Below are 16,499 nucleotides of genomic sequence, written 5' to 3' on the forward strand. Positions count from 1 at the left end.
TGCACAATATTAACATTAAAGCATGATGTTACATCAAAAAAACTTTATAGAAGGCTGATCACCTGTAGTCTCAACAATGAGAAGGCACAGTCAAGCTTTCCTGACTGCTATACTTGTATTGTTCCTTGGAGCTCCTAATCTTCGTTTGTCTCACTTTACACAATATCAATCTATTTCTACTACAAATCCTACCAGGAGTCCTCCAGCAGAAAAGCAGTAATTAAGTGTCATTAAGTCCCTTGATTACAGATAATCTTATAAATCCAAATTCCTAGCTGACAGCTTCCTTTTGTCCTGGAACTCATTTCAGACAAGTGTAGGGGCTTGCCTCATTTCAAATTCTTAGTGTCAGCTACATAAATTCACCTGGTACAGTAGTTAAATGTCAAGCAGATCAGTTGATTTGACTAAGGCAGCTCAAGACCCCACTTACCAGAAGGTTACTATTCTTAGGTCAGACACTCAGACTCTAACACAGTTAATAAAGTCAGCCTTGGTGAGAAGTCTGAGCTAGATAAACTGAAGATTAGCCTACTCTGTAACAAAAGATGTCATTAGCTTGCACCTACTTCAGGCTAAAAAGCACACACATGAATGACTCCTGCAGCTCAGCTGATTCAGCACCTAACTAAACTACAGTAACTTGTGATTGAAGTCTCCTAATTAGGAAATTAGCCTTTGGAGGTAACAAGTGACAAATTTAGGACCTAATTAGGAACAAAATTATTCTCTGCTACAGTAAGCTAGATCATAAGATACAGCTGGAATGATGAGTTAATGGCAGGTATGACCTGGCAGTAACACCTAGAATGCTTCTCTTACAGACTAAAGTAATACCCATGTGAAGATTTTGGCACATATTAGTATAGTCAAGATCAGCTATGCATTTTACAATATGTGAGATAAGTTCCAGACTGATACCAGCTCATTCTTAAAAGAACTCTAATGTTAACTAGCTCTCAGGTGACAGTCTTGTACCAGTAGCATACAATACTTAACACTTTGGGAAATTCACCTCAGCACTGCAAACTTATCCCAGATTTCATATTTAGCATTCTGCAACTCCCAGCACTACAGACAAAGCTAGTGTCTTTTACCAGAGATCAATTTAATGGTTCTGTATTTCATCACGGATTCAATTCCAAGCAAACACTTGTTTGACAAGTATCACTGCATGCTTGAGTTTCCCAGTAAGTGGGAAGTTGTCTCTCAGGCCAGTAGGTGACACTGTACAGCTAACAGATACTAGTTTGAGACACCTTTTCATCCTGCCAGCAGTTTTGAAATTAAGTTTACGTACCATCAGCTAGGTTAGAGGTGATGTAACACTAACATGTTCAGAATTTTACTGAGTTAGAAGAACCTACATATATTCACAGCACACATTAAAACTAAAATACTACTAACCTGAAGGAGTTTAAGTAGTTTTTAAAATAGAGACACAAGTGCAGTTCTCACCTGAAGACACAGATTCTTGTGAAAGAGAGGTTTGTTCTGCAACATGAGAAGACTGCAGCTGGCATTGAGGAAGAGTCTGTGTACTTGCTGTAGAGAAACTCTGGTTATATCCTGATGAATATGAAGAATCCTCTTTAATTTCTTGGTCTTTACGTGGAGGCAGTGGTGCATTCACTTTAAATACCTACAACATATTTCAAGACAAGTGCTTAACACTACCAGTTAAAGTCTCTGCCTAATGCCACCACCATACTGTACTTCAAATCTGTATGCCAAAACAGTTTAGAACACCAACTGTTTCACAGAAGGAACCAAAAACATTGTATTTCAACTCATCCTTTTACTTCTTAGTAAGCTTCAAGAGCTTATTCCTACTACGTAGCTACTACCCAGGATACATAGCTTGATCATACCACGTTTGCTCAAAACAGCAACTACTATGCAGTAAGCTGTTTTCCTTTTCCTTCTATGGGAAATGAATCCTGGCTTCAGCTGGGCCAGAGTTAATTTTCTTCCTAGCAGCTGATTTAGTGCTGGTTTTTGGATGTAGGATAAAAGGCTATTGCTACCTTCTTCCACTAAATCTTACTACATGTCTCATTCCTGCTAAGTGTATATTGTCCAGCAAGTTGTGGAGCTGCACTGGTACATTTAGTTAAAATAGAGAATGCCTTTGGATAATCTCAACAAAGACGGACTTTTGAGCAAGAAAAAAAAAGGAAGGTTTCTAGCATGTTCTGTAGATAGATGAGTTGATCTACCATGAAGAGGACATTAACGACTGGATGAATGAAGACACTTGCTGAGTCCCTCTAAGCTTGCACTGCAAATTACATGACAGTAGCAATGTTAGTTGTGTTAAAGATTAGTAATGAGGTAATGGCCTGAAAAAATATTTATCTGCAAGAAACACTCCTCAGTATGTGGACTAGACATCTATATTAACAACATAGGATAGAGTGCTACATCTCTATCAAGGACACATTTCTTTATGATTCCACTGGACTAAGTTTTATCTCACTAAAGCCGTTTAAAGAGCAGCAAGACAGGTTCTGGCTACAGCAGGCTTTTAGTTTGAACAGCTATTCACTTCAGGATTCCTTCTCTCCTCTACAGTTTTTATTATTTGATAAGGACAGTTTAGCTAGAATCAACTTAATCTTGGGGTACGACTATATTTTGGGTCTGGCTTCTCCCTCTTAGTTCCTTGAGGTTCCAGTATTAGATTCTGGGACTATGCAGAGCCAAGTCAGGATCTCTATCCTGAGATGATCTGGTTTAAGTTCTGAAAGCACTGGAAAAAGTGGAATTCTAATCTAGGTTTGTAACATTAAAACATCAAAATGAAGTTCTGTACTATATCAAGGGGAGACAGTTCCCCAGTATTAGGACTAAGTTATGAGCATTGTCAGTTCTTCTGTGACGTCAAGTAGCATACTTACAGTCTGCATAGCCTGAAAGGGCGCTGCTGTTATTGTAACAGAGCTGCTAGTTGCTGGAGCAGACTGAAAGCTTTGTGCTGATGGCACTGGTGACATGGAGGTGCTCGAAGTAGGTAATGGTGACTGTGGCTCACTTGGGAGGGGAACAGTTGCCTGAGGGAAGAACAAATGTGATGAAAGGTCACTTGATAGTTATCAGGCAGTAACAGAAGCAGTTAATTTGTTCTAAAGCCTAGACTGACAGAAGTCAGCAGTTTCTACAGGATGACATTTGGACATAGTAGAGCTACAAAATAGCTTTTGCTTACAATTTAAAATCTTGCTGTGCATTCTCAGCAAACAGTACTTCTATTGCAGTCTCTGCTGATTAAGTGAAATGTTCATATGAGCTACTATACATACCACTCACTGTAATAATTTCACAATAAAGAGACATTAGGGTTCCCCCCCTCCCCCCATGAAGGGAACACAAAGCCTTCTGTTCCATTTATTGGAAGATGATTCTCTGGCTGATATTAAAAGTGACTTCTCCAAAACAAGTCAGGAAGTTTAGGGGAATTGATTTTTTTTCCCCCTCCCAACTTAATTACATTCCAGCTTCGAAATAATGCTCAGTTGTTCAGACAAAGCATTAACCAGCATTAAGTTTCATCTGTGCAGATGATAAAATAAAGTGTTGATTTAGAATAACAATTTTTATAGGAATCGGAAGTCAAACGGAATGTGAGGCTCTAGATGCATTTCAGCAACCCATACATTTACCTTACCAATATTTGTGATAGCTCACCTGGGCAATTTCAATCTTCTTAGGTATCAGTGGCTCAGAAATACGTGAACTTTTCTGATACAGTGGCTGGGAAGCATATTTCTCAGTCTCTTGAGAAAGTGATGCTGATGCCTAGAAGCAGCCATACATGTACCTGCTATTACAACTACTGTAGAAAAACTTCTACGAACTACCAGTCTACAATTAAAATAAGTGATTTTAAAAGACCTTGACAAGTATTAAGTCTAAACTAAGTGTACTAAATAGTAATCCTAATCAAAAGCTTCAAGAATTCACTTTAGAGATTCAGACTTAGATCACCCTTCTTACATAACAGGCCTACAAAGTCCAGTAATTTCAAGAACTGAATTAGTTCAAGCAGCTACAATGAAATCTGACACCCACCCACTTCACTGAATTAAACAGAAAGACATATCTGATGTTAAACTTTTAGTAAGGTGTCAAACAAGGCTTCAGAACCAAACTTTGGTTTGCTTCTACATGTTTGATAGTTAGCTCACTTGTTTTGCTACATTTAAGAGACTGGACAAGCTTTGACAGAGAGAGAGTTAATTTTCTTCACAGCAGCTGGTACAGTGCTGGGTTTTGGATTTAGGATGAGAACAGTGTTGGTAACTTGTGTTTTAGTAGTTAAGCAGTCAAGGATTTGCCAGCTTCTCTCACTGCCCCACCAAGGCAGCAAAGGTGACCAAGAAGCTGGAAAGGGACACAGCCAGGACAGCTGACCTAATTGGTCAAAGGGATATTCCCTACCATGATGTCATTCTGAGTGTATAGCTGGGGGTGGGGCAGGAGACAGGGCAGCTTGGGGTCTTGCTGACCATTGACTCCAGGTGGACCCATGAGTTACCTTTTCAATTCTCTCCCCCACCCCACTGGGAGGAAGGGAGTGAGCAGACCACTGTGTAGTTGTTTTAACTGTCAACTGGGTTAAACAACAGTTGCTTATACTTATAAAGCCTAGGGCTAAAGGCTGCCAGTCCTATTCTCACCATGTATACCACCACAGGTGCATCACTTGCATATTAGAAGAGTGCAGTTACCATGGAGTATTTCTTGGTTGTACTGAGACCACACAAAGCTTACCTCCTGCTTCACATGAGAAGCAGGACTGGAAGAGAAAGACACCACACTTCAAACCTAAGGGACTAGAGAAATCCTGGGCACAACCAACCCTAATTCCACACAAAGCATGCAAAACAGAGCATTCTACTAAATTGTGTTCTGCATTACAGCACAGTGCAAGTCTTCTGGATGTATATCAAACCTCAAGACTATAATCTTTGTCAGCACAAGAAGTCTTACAACATTACATAAATGAGAAGGTGTCAAGAACCAGGCCAAAACTACTAATTCAAGAGGCAGCAAGACTAAAACATCCCTGTTAAGACATATTCAGCTGTACCATATATTCGAGATCAGAGTAAATGCATCATACACAATATACTGATAGCACATATATCAGCAAAACACACTTACAAAGCATGAACATTTCCTCAATACACACTGTATTAGAGTCCCATAGGTAAGACCCAGCTGTGTTTCTGAACATAACACTTGGCAAGAAATCTTTAAGTGATCTGCATAAACTGAAACACTACTTTCAGCTCTAAACCACTTCTGAATACTAGCTGAAGATTTAACTGCACATAAATACAGTTAAAGCAGAGTTTGAGGTCTTAGCTGAATATCAGGAAGTCAGACTCCTATTATTTTTTCAGTTATGCTTAAGAAAACATGACTTGGTCTTCAGCTCATAGAAGTCTGCTATTTCATGACAATATCCATTATGTATCCTCTATGTTGTCATTAGAGGGAGTATCTATACTGTAACCAAAGCAAATACTTATACTGCTCCAGTGTTCCCACAAGAACATGTGCCATACTTTTTAGACAGCATTTTTTGTTCTACACCCTTCCCACTTCATGAGGCAGACTTCACTCTGAAATCATGCAGCACTAGAAAGACTCATTCAACCATCTTAAATATTCCAGGATGCAGGCTATACTATTGCTGTTACCTGCATCCTTCCCCTGTATGCTGCTCAAGAGAGCTCAAGAGACCCCACCACAGCTTTCTCTTAGGGTTGGCTATCAAACAGATCTTTGAATGCCAGTGAACCCCTGGGGATATACCTGTGGTGTCACCAAGTCTTCAGTTTCAGAGCCAGAAAGATTCTGATCAGCAGATGCCAGGGAAGTATTTGACCCATGCAGTGTCACAGATGAAGTAGCAGCCTTGCAAGAAGAGGAAACAGGTAAGGTTTTGAAATACTATCTTAAATGCTTGGTTTTGCTGAAACTCACTTCAGGCATATCCAAGTAAGCCTCTGAACGAGACAGGAGCTGAAGTACTTTGACCAGTTAGGCAAAGTTTCTTAGGAATTCATGTTAGTGGCAAGGGAACATATTTTAAAGCCAAAAGTCACAAGACATGCATACATGGTGAACTTAATGTTCACTTAACCATGTCTGCCAAAGCTTGACACACTCATCTTTGGCACAAGCGAGGACCTCAGATGAAGACACCTCCAGTACACAGCTATCAGCTATACTTGAAGTCATGGGTTAAATATTCAAACTATTTTAGCATGTCTGCAACAGTTTTTTAAAGAAACTTCAAACATCTGTTGTCAGCATCTGAGTGATCTTAGACTCAGAAGCTATTAAGTTATGTGAAATTTGTTAGAAAACTGACAAAAAAGCAATTAAAGTACTAAGTCTATTCTAGTTAACTTCTGTATCATGTCACAGCTACAGCTCTGTCTTCAGAGCAGTCTTAACTTCAACTTACTTGAAGTGGCTGTTGAAGAAAGTCACTCTGACTTGGCAGTTTCTGTTCTTTTGAAGCTGTAAAAAAATATTAAGCAGTATTTAATTTTAAGTGCAAACACCGTGTATAGTTTTACTATGCTGTTCTTACTTTTTGAAGACATTTGGTGTATGAAGATGCACACTATTTTTAGAGTACACACCATATTCAGATACCTATACTTAGGACTTAGCATCAGTAAACTACAGCCAGTTAAAAACCTCACTTTGTTTTTGTGAAAGGACAGGCACTCAGTGATAAAAATACTTCTACCACAGAGATACCCACCTGTCTGGGTAATTGTGGTTTACAACTCAAGAGCCACACAAACAGTTTCTTAACATGGCCCATTGTAGAATGTTCCAGTTTAAGTGTAGCTGGCTAACTGCCCTTTATCCCGAGCTCACAGCTTCTGTCTATATACCTCATCTACACAAGTTTGTTACACAGATATAGCATATCAGTTCTGCAGCTGGTTTTAGATGCACATGCCAGTCAGTGACCACACATGCATTCCAGTTCCAGGCAGGTGTACCAACTTAAGCCACCTCCAGCAACAAGTCATAGAATCATAAAATTGTTTAGGTCAGAAAAAGACCTTTAAGATCATGAAGTCCAACTGTTGACTCAGTGCTGCCAACTCTGTCACTAAACTATGTCCCTAAGCACCACATTCACACCATCACTTAAATACGTCCAGGGGTGGTGATTCAAACACTTCCCCAGACAGCCTGTTCCAGTGATTGACAACCCTTTCAGTGAAGAAATTTTCCTAATATCCAATCTAAACATCCCCAGCACAGCTTCAGGCCATTTCTTGTTGACCCATAACTTGTTACCTGGGAGTCATATCACTTCTTGTTCCCTTCAGATAGTTGTGAAGAGTGAGGAGGTCTGCCCTCAGCTTCCTTTTCTCCAGGCTATACACCAGTTCCCTCAGGTGCTCTTCACAGCACTTGTGCTCTAGACCCTTCACCTGCTTTATTACCATTCTTTAGATATACTCCAGCACCTCAATGTCTTGTGTTGAAGTGCCCACAACTGAACAGCATACTTGAGGTGCATCCTCACCAGTGTCAACTACAGGAGCACTACCACTTCCCCAGTCCTCCTGGCCACATCAGCTCTGACACAGGCCAGGATGCTGTTGGCCTTCTGGGCCACCTGGCCACACTGCTGGCTCATGTTCAGCCAGCAGTCAAACAGCAACCCTAGGTCCTTTTCCACCAGGCAGTTTTCCAACCACTCTTCCCCAAGGCTGTATCACTGCCTGGGATTGTTGCAAAACCTGGTACTTAGCCCTGTTGAACCTTGTTACAGTTGGCCTCAGACCATTGATCCAACCTGTCCAGGTCCCCTTGTAGAGCCTTCCTGTCATAGTATACCATTCATAGAATATACCGAGTTGGAAGAGACCCATAAGGATCATCAATTCCAACTCCTGGCTCTGTACAGGCTCAGCCAAGTCAGAGCATGTGACCATGTCATCCAGATGCTTCTGGAACTCAATCTTGGTGTTGTGACCACTTCCCTGAGGAGCCTGTTCCAGCACCCAAACATCCTCTCAGTGAAGAGTCTCTTCTTAACATCCAACCCAAACCTCCCCGTCTCAGCTCTGTACTGTTCCCTTAGGTTCTATGACTGTTCACCAGAGAGTGATGAGCACCTGTCCCTTCACTGCCCCTCATCAGGAAGCATAAGCAGGTAAATACCTTGATGTTCTCTATAATTAGACAAGCTGTCTTCACCATGCCTACTTATCTACAGCCCAAGCTAGCCTTGCCAGTGCTTGCAAAAGCTGACATACAATTTACAGTATTACCTACCTACAGGACTACTTGCTGGAGTAACTGAAGGTGGTTGGGATGAACCAATGGCACTTGGTGAAGCTTTATCAAAATCCAGAACGGACTCCTTTTGAAAAAGAAAAGTGATCATCAGTTGGGAGAAAAATTAAATTCAGTACAAATTAAATTCTCATCTGATAAGCTGCTGTTAGCTAATTAATGCTAGATTCACTCATTCCATGCAAACATGCACTATCAGCACTGTTTACCCTAATTCAGTAGGAATTGTCATTTTGTGCTACAACAGCAGAGAAAACCATACCTGCATGAAGTTGCAAGTCCCTTGTATCTGAGTCATCAGATCCTGAAGTTTTTCCCTTCTCAATACTGGATCCTTTGGAAGAGTTGAAGTAGAGCAAAATTCAGCAGCTGGCTGATGTACAGCTTTAGGCACCTAATAAGGAAGAAAGATATTATATCTAATACCAGAAGCAAGACAAGCTGCCTTATTCACTGTAATTCCAGAGCAACTTATAGATCAGACACCATGGGCCAAGGAATTCTATGCTGTTGCTTGATTTAGGAAATATCAGTTTTCACATCATTAGAAAAGTCAGCTTACTGTTGCTACATCTAGTTAAGCCAGAGAATTCACTTCAGTTTCTTACAGTAAAACACACAGAAGACAGTAAGTTGCCTGTATTTAGTGTAAAACGTGAATTTTATTAGATGTGCCTCATTTAAGTTAAAGGCCAGAACAAGCTTAAAAAGCTATCAAAGCTGCACCACTGAAGGTTTTTAAACATACTTCCTCCCAGTAAGTACAGATGCTTTTAGGATGGCATTTCCATACATTCTGAAGAAACTGCACTTGAGATATAGTGTAGGCAGGTTACTCAGTATTAGACCAAAGTCCTTCCACTAACAGGCCAGATCCTCTCAGTGTACCAGCTCCCGTAGCAAATAGTAGATTAAACTTTTCAGTTTGGCATGAAAAATATACCTGTGCTGCCACATGGGAGCCTAACTTTGTAGCTAGACAAGGATTTCTGCAGGGCCTTATTACTCCCTGATTGTTTCAGATGGTCCCTTAACAGCTCATCACAACTTGTTCTCACTGTAGAGTGAAATGTAACATCCAAGTATTTTAAACCCACAATTTTTAGTGATTCTAGAGCTTTGCTGTTCTTATGTTTGTGCAGCTAGACAGGGGCAAATCTGAGGACATTTAAGTAGCTACATTACTTCAACTGGCCCAAATGTTGAGACACACAGGAACATGTGAAAGCTTTTACTTTCCTACAGTGCAAACATCCGTCTCTTTAATAGGTTATTCCTTCAATACACTTTATAGTAGTAGCATAATTGAATATTTGTGTAAAGTCATTAGACTATATGGTAGAAGAGTATGTATGTCATTACATTTGTCACATTAAATTCAAAACAGTCTTTTTGTCCAGTTTTAGGGCAACAGGCCCAAATATACTCTTGCATTTCCACTTCAACAGTTATCTGATACAATTCACTAGCATTTGCAGAAATTCCAATAGCATGCACAGGAAGAAGCTTGCTGGGTTTAGTGGGCTTCAAAGCCTAATCCATGCACATCATTAACTCTGGAGGACTCTGAATCACAGCCCACACAACAGCTACTTATTGAGCTGTGATAAGTTTTACTTTATTCTAGAGCTAGAAGAGTGCACCTTTGTACTACTCTAGCTTAATTAGAATTTCTGATGCACAAGCATTACCTTTAACTACTGACTATGCAGGTTTATATTGTGTATAGGTTCCAATAATGAAGAGGAACTAAAACTATTAAAGATTTAAGTATGGGGGAAAAAACATGGTTGAATAAAGTTAAATCTGTTTTAGTTAAATCTCACAGTTAATAAGTTAGGTTAGTAGGGATCTGAATTTTCCTGTCCATCACTGTGAGCCCTTACTACCAGCAGACTTAATCCTAAAACACTTGCTAAATTCATTACTAAAACACTCGGTAAATTCATTATGACTCAAACTGGTTCATGCTTTTATTAGCCTCTTCCTCCTCACCACAGTTTAAGACACACATACGCTATCAAACTAGTTCTGCATGTTGGCAAAAGGGTAACAGAAGCTTTTCCCCTTAAGTCACCTAACCAGGTCTAATTTAGCAGGGTCTAAAGCAATTACAATTGTCCTCTACCTACATAAGTTAAGACTCATACATTCAACACAAACAAATAAAAACAGCCCCAAGACCACAGAAGCAAAAGACTGTTGTGTTTCACTTGTGGCTGCAAAGATGATAGATTTCTGTATGCTTTTACAGTTTGAGTCTCCTTCCCCAGCCCATACTCTGCATTATGCTGGTAGCTTTCTTCAAGTAGAAGAGCAAGCACATAGGGTTACATATGTGTCATTCCGGCTTTAAGCCAGGATTGAAACAAAGGAGACTCTCCATTCTGCAGAAGTTATGTTCTAGTTCCTGCCTATATTAAAATACACCAGCAGAAGTAGCTTTAGTGAATTGACTTGCTGTTTTGCTGGTCCTTAGGTGTTCAGAACTAGAATGTTCTAAATGCAATACTGAGCATACATGAAAAAGCATCAGAAAGTTAAGTACTTCAGGTGTTATACCTTTATAAAAGCAATGCTTTGAAAAAGAACAGGTACATTACATCCTTCTGATGGTTTGAACCCCAGTTTTCCTTCTAGTTTACAGTTACATACTGTTTCTGAAAGTTATTACAAGCTGGTAGCAGATTTTGCTCTAACCAACTTGTCAGGCCATCACTCACATGCTGCCATCACTTAACACTAATGCTGCTGTGATTCAGCAGTGTTCAGATTAGTTTTACACAGCACTGATAAGTTTAGTCTAATTTGCCATGACAGTGTTTCTGAAACCTAACTTCAACACAACTTACACATTCAACAAAAACTATTTTAACATATCCAGAAAACTGACTAAAAGGGGAGCTGAAAAACCTAGACTTTGTTTCAGGGCCTGTTAAACCACTGCAAGTAAACCAATAAGGACATGCTGACAACTTCAAATTTTACTAGTCAAAGTGCCAACATACTAGGTATTCCATTTAAAGCTTAGAGACGGTTTTACCTACTTGTAACACTAGCATACATTTCAACTGCCTCATATACTAGTAAAACTCCATCCTATGATACAAGACCTAAATTCCTCTGCAGGTTTAACTGTGGAGCACTAGACAAGCTGGAACAGTGATACCAAAGTTGTAACCTACGATCACCAGCTGTACTACACAGCTATAAAAATTAACATTTGCTTTCAACTCAGAGCAACATTCACAGCAGGTGTAAATTAAATGGCACTGGATGACAGCAAAAGCCAAACTGTTTTGCTTTCACATAACAGACCACTTATTTAGCTCTAATCAACTTCGCTAACCCACAGGTTGCACAAACTTTTAAACAATTTAACAGGCCTGCACATCAACTCATCCTGCCACCTTATGGCCAACCTCTTAGGTCTTACGGTACATATTTTAAGATCTTGAAATCAAGCAAGATGCATTAGAGCTCTAACACTTAGTTTAGGGAATAAAGGTTAGTTTTAGCTCCAGAAAACAGCAGCAGTTACATAGGTCTTTTCTACCATGCCTAGATTTCCACACAAGATTTATAGGTTCTCTCCAGGAAATTAAGTGGATCCAGCTATAGCACTGTCCTGCCAAAACCAGGACAAACACTGCATTGCCTCTTCTTCCTTTATATAAACAAAGACAAGTTTCATTATCCAAAAGGTCTGAAATATTTAAATTGCTCTTTATATGCACCTCAAGTCAAATTAAGATATATTTGTATGTGGTTATGAAAACTAGGTAGGTTGAGAGTACAGTTATTCACTCATTTAATATACTTTTGATATTAGGATTTGTTAACAGCTACTAAGCAAAAAACATAGTCATTGTTTCACTACAGTCTATGTAAATCAAAGATTACTTTTAAAATATGCTTTCTTTATTTAATTCAGATCAAACAACCTTACATTCCAACATTCAATTTAGTTTGGCTGACTTGCACACCTGCACATTACTATGAAAATTTCTATGCAACTTGCAAATCTCTCCAACTGACTGAAGACCCTCCTTTCTCCTTACCACAAAGTTTGCCTACCACTTAAGCTATCAATCCTTCCATTCTGTACAAAAATAAGAGCCCCATCTCATTAGAAAGCATCTTGCAATTAAGTTTCAAGTTAATCTGACACCAGATATTCCAGGACATCTTAGAGTGCTTAAGACTATTCCAATATGATATAGACATTTCAGTTACAGTAATGGGTACACACCACCAACTTGTGCTCAGGGGTACTTAGTGTGAGGCAACCAGGTTTTGTACTTGTACCACCACCAGCCGACACAAGACTCTACTCAGCTTGAGCGTAAAGACAGATCAAGTTGAAACACCTTACTCCCATTTTGTTACCCAGTGCTTCATGTTACCTACTCTTTTATTTTCATGTTCAGCCTTCTGTTTGCGCTCCCGCTTCTAGGCACAAAAATTTTGCAGTTACACCAAGATTATTGACAACATTTAAGCTTAATCGTTTGCTGTAATATGGAATTAATTGATTTCTGCTTTCCAGTAGAACTATGTAGTAGGGCTAACATTGACAAAAGTGCTTAATTCCCCATGCTATCTTTCTAAACCCTAACTCTAAATTAATAGATTTCAGTAACATACAGGAATGCTGCTTTGCCTACCATCTTACCTATTCTCACAGTATCAGAATTGTTACGATCCAACTACAGGTGAAAGGTAAAATAACCAGCAGCTAGAAGCCCGCTCAGCATTAAGCTTCCATTTTACATTTCTATAACTATGCTATAGTTACACTCTCTAGAACAGCGGTATGGCTTACTCATTCATCTGGAAATACATATTTAAGCCCCTGTACAGTTTGCATTGCTTGATCTAGATGTTAGATCTCTCTTGAATCAGCAGCTGTTTTAATCAAAAGCCTAAAAAAATACTGAAGTGCTATTTGCATGCAGCCACAGACAAAGTATTTGATCCCTGGATGAGTCATACCTGCTTTGCACGGATAACAGTGGACAGAGGCAATAGCTGGGGATGAACCAAGTTAATTCTTCTGTCTTACATATAAAACAGTTATTCAAGGCTCAAACACAGCAATACTGTGTTGACATAAACAGCAAAGCAGACCATCTTGCTATTCACATATAGTGTTTAATTGCCCCAAGAAAGAAATAGGAGCCTTAATACAGGCCTACAAAACACACTTTAAAAAGCTTCTGCTAATAGGTAGATTTGGTCCAATACACTAGTGTGAAAAGCTTATGACAGATAATACTACATATACCAACTCACTTCTTTGGGTTCCATATCAAACTTCTTTGGCCCCATCTGCTCCTTTGGCCCAACACTTGCAGCTCCCCAGGACTTGCGAGGGTTCTGTAACTGCTGTGATGACACTTGCTGCTGCCTGTCAGCTTTTTCCCAAGCCTCTCGAGTCTCCTGCTTCTTTTGTTCTGGCTCCTCCCTAACATGTGCAGCCCAAGCCTTCACAGGCTCCTGCTTCTTTTTCTCTGGCTCTTCCCTAAGAGGCACTTCCCATGATTTCACAGGCTCTGGTTTTGGAGATACCTGCTTTTGTTCTGGTTCTTCCTTAACTTTGGTTACCCAAGGTTTTGGGGGCTCCTGCTTTTTCTGTTCCTGCTCTTCCCTAACTTTTGCTGCCCAATGCCTGGGAGACTCCTGCTCCTCTTGAACACGTGCTACCCAGGCCTTTGGGGCTTCTTGCTTCTTCTGCTCTTCCTCCTCAACATAAGCCTCCCAGGGCTTTTTAGACTCACGCTTCTGCTCCTCTTCTTTAATATGAGCTTCCCAAGGCTTTGGAGAATCTGGTCTTTTTTGTTCTTGCTGCCTAACACGAGCTTCCCAAGGCTTTAGAGTCTCTTGTTTTTGCTTCTGCTCTTCAATATCAACAAGCATTTCCCAGGATTTTGGAGGGTCTTGCTTTCTAGCACACTCAGCTTCCCAAGATTTGGGCTCTTCCGTCTTCTTGACAGAGTATTCTGCTTCAGGCAAATAACGCCTGTTGAGAAACTACATAGACCAAAGAAACTTAATGGCTCCCAAGAAAACATTCTGCTACCACAGTTCAGGTCAGTTAAGTTAAGTCACCCAGCTACTGAAAAATTCTGATTAAAAGTAGTATCTAGGCAATTTAAGCTCTAGCCATAGAAGCTATGTGGACAGCCATGGCTTTATCCTACAGCATTGCAGACTAACTGTAATTGGCATGCTGCAGAAGCATTAAAGTCCTGAACAGCACAAGTGAAACATACTTGAGCTGAGTGAATCCATTTTCCTTATCCTCAGTGTTAACTGACATTCTTAGGCAGTGACAATATCAAGTTCAGTAGTGATTTTTATAAAGGCAGCTCTTCTCCTAAGCATCTGAAATGCTCTATGGTACTATATTAGGAAATATTCTGCTAAGCATAGCAGCACCTTTCCCCCCCAAAATCACTGGCCCAATACCCAAGTATATCCCTCATTCTTCGAGTTCAAACATTACAGTCACCAGATTATCAGATTTAGTACCACTGGACCTCTACAACTCCAGGCTGTGTTTACTGTATGTTTGAGAGTTCAAAAGAGATATCCTGAAGTTCTCCTAAATTATTGTTTTGTCATAAACAGGAATTAATATATTAAGTGAAGAACGTACAAGACTCACTGGCTGAGATTTTTCCTGACAAGTCAACAGAAATGCTTTAGAGTCAAGTAACAATTACCAGTAGGTTACAAAAACTTGTTCTAGAGTACACCATCTAGTGGGATACCTGGAAATCAGGATTTAGTGTTTTAAAAAACAGTATTTTCAACTTAACACGCCTCCCTACCTTTTGAACCAAGTCTAACCATTTTTACAATATTACTTTTTGAAGCTTGAATTCTTAATTCGGGAATCTGAAAGGCTACTGAAAAACATCTACACTCTTGTGCACACACATCTCAGAATCCCTACTTCTGACAAATCAAAAGCCTCCATCATTCTCAACCCCACCAGTATTGAGACTACTGCAATGATCTTAGCTTTCAGTCAGCTTCAGCAGATGTGTATTTTGCCTGTCCCATAGGCTACAAGATCAGTGTGTTTCACTCAAAAGGCTGATGCTTTGGTTTGTTCATTCAGGAAAGTGCCAGAGTGGAAGTACTATACTTCTTCATATAATGCTGCCCCATTTATCCCAAAATACCCCAATGAAGCCATAACTTGGGGTTAGAAATAGAAATGCATTAACACTTCCTACATAAAGCAACACTTAAGCTGCTGTTCAGACTCCCTGGAAGATTAAAAAGGGCTACAGAAGTGCAGTTATGTTTCTGATAAGTCACAATACTAAGCAAAAGCAATTAGCAGTGGAGTATCTTACCTCCTGTGGCTGTATTTCAGACTTCATAAGCTCCATAATGGATTCTAGAGAAAGGATGTTTGTTTCAACTGATCAAATGCAGAAATGCAGACCAAACAGTAGCAAGTATTTAATTCTATTTAAATAGTAGTGCCAATTGCTAAGCCAGACATTTTGAAAGCTCAGCTTGTCATTCAAAATACTATTTTTAACAAGGTTTTATTTCCTGATTTAAGAGTTAAGCAAGAAATATTATGTAGTATCCATAATTTGATTAGTGTAGTATGTAACATTTGCTACACCAACTCTCACATCTTCAACACGGAGACTTGCTCAGAAGGCAAACACATCCTATTACTAAAGTTAGGATTACAGGTAGATGGAAGACTATGGCTGCAAGCCATTTTAGTTGCTACATTGCAAGTAAGCTACAGCACAATTATATTTAACATCAAGATAATGCAGAGTCAATGCTCAGTTAAAGTTTATCCCAACATTACAGTACAGAAATTAAACCCTGTAATATTGCACCTGGTTCTTTGATAGACTCTCCTTTTGACAGCTGTCTTGGTCTCTCAGGTTTTCTGTTTATTACTTCTTCCACTTCTTTTACTGGCACAATGGTGCGAGGAGCTGGAATACTTTCAAAATAGCCAGAGTCTAGAAGTTTGGATAACAGGTCCTTCATGTGTTTATCTGAAGAGTAAAAATTGACAAAGTTAAGATGTGAAAATTTGAAGTTAAGGGGATTCAGATTACTGATTAGTCCTTACAGATCCTTAGACTGCAACTTCAAGCCTCACA

The 16,499-nt window shown here is 39.6% G+C and overlaps 1 protein-coding gene across 1 annotated transcript in view; it reads right to left on the minus strand.

The window, feature by feature from the left end:
- Nucleotides 1-16,499, minus strand: part of CAPRIN2 (caprin family member 2) — a 34,104-nt gene that overhangs the window by 5,104 nt on the left and 12,501 nt on the right. The window contains exons 6-15 of the mRNA XM_084262649.1: nucleotides 16,227-16,391; nucleotides 15,717-15,760; nucleotides 13,642-14,379; nucleotides 8,609-8,740; nucleotides 8,326-8,413; nucleotides 6,482-6,537; nucleotides 5,824-5,925; nucleotides 3,688-3,798; nucleotides 2,901-3,053; nucleotides 1,459-1,642 (exon numbers count right to left, since the gene is read on the minus strand). Of these exons, the coding sequence (XP_084118775.1) occupies nucleotides 1,459-1,642; nucleotides 2,901-3,053; nucleotides 3,688-3,798; nucleotides 5,824-5,925; nucleotides 6,482-6,537; nucleotides 8,326-8,413; nucleotides 8,609-8,740; nucleotides 13,642-14,379; nucleotides 15,717-15,760; nucleotides 16,227-16,391 (1,773 nt within the window). The remainder of the gene's footprint in view (nucleotides 1-1,458; nucleotides 1,643-2,900; nucleotides 3,054-3,687; nucleotides 3,799-5,823; nucleotides 5,926-6,481; nucleotides 6,538-8,325; nucleotides 8,414-8,608; nucleotides 8,741-13,641; nucleotides 14,380-15,716; nucleotides 15,761-16,226; nucleotides 16,392-16,499) is intronic.

This window comes from Gallinula chloropus (genome assembly GCF_964237585.1).
Source record: "Gallinula chloropus genome assembly, chromosome: 1".
In the NCBI taxonomy this organism is placed as follows: Eukaryota; Metazoa; Chordata; class Aves; order Gruiformes; family Rallidae; genus Gallinula; species Gallinula chloropus.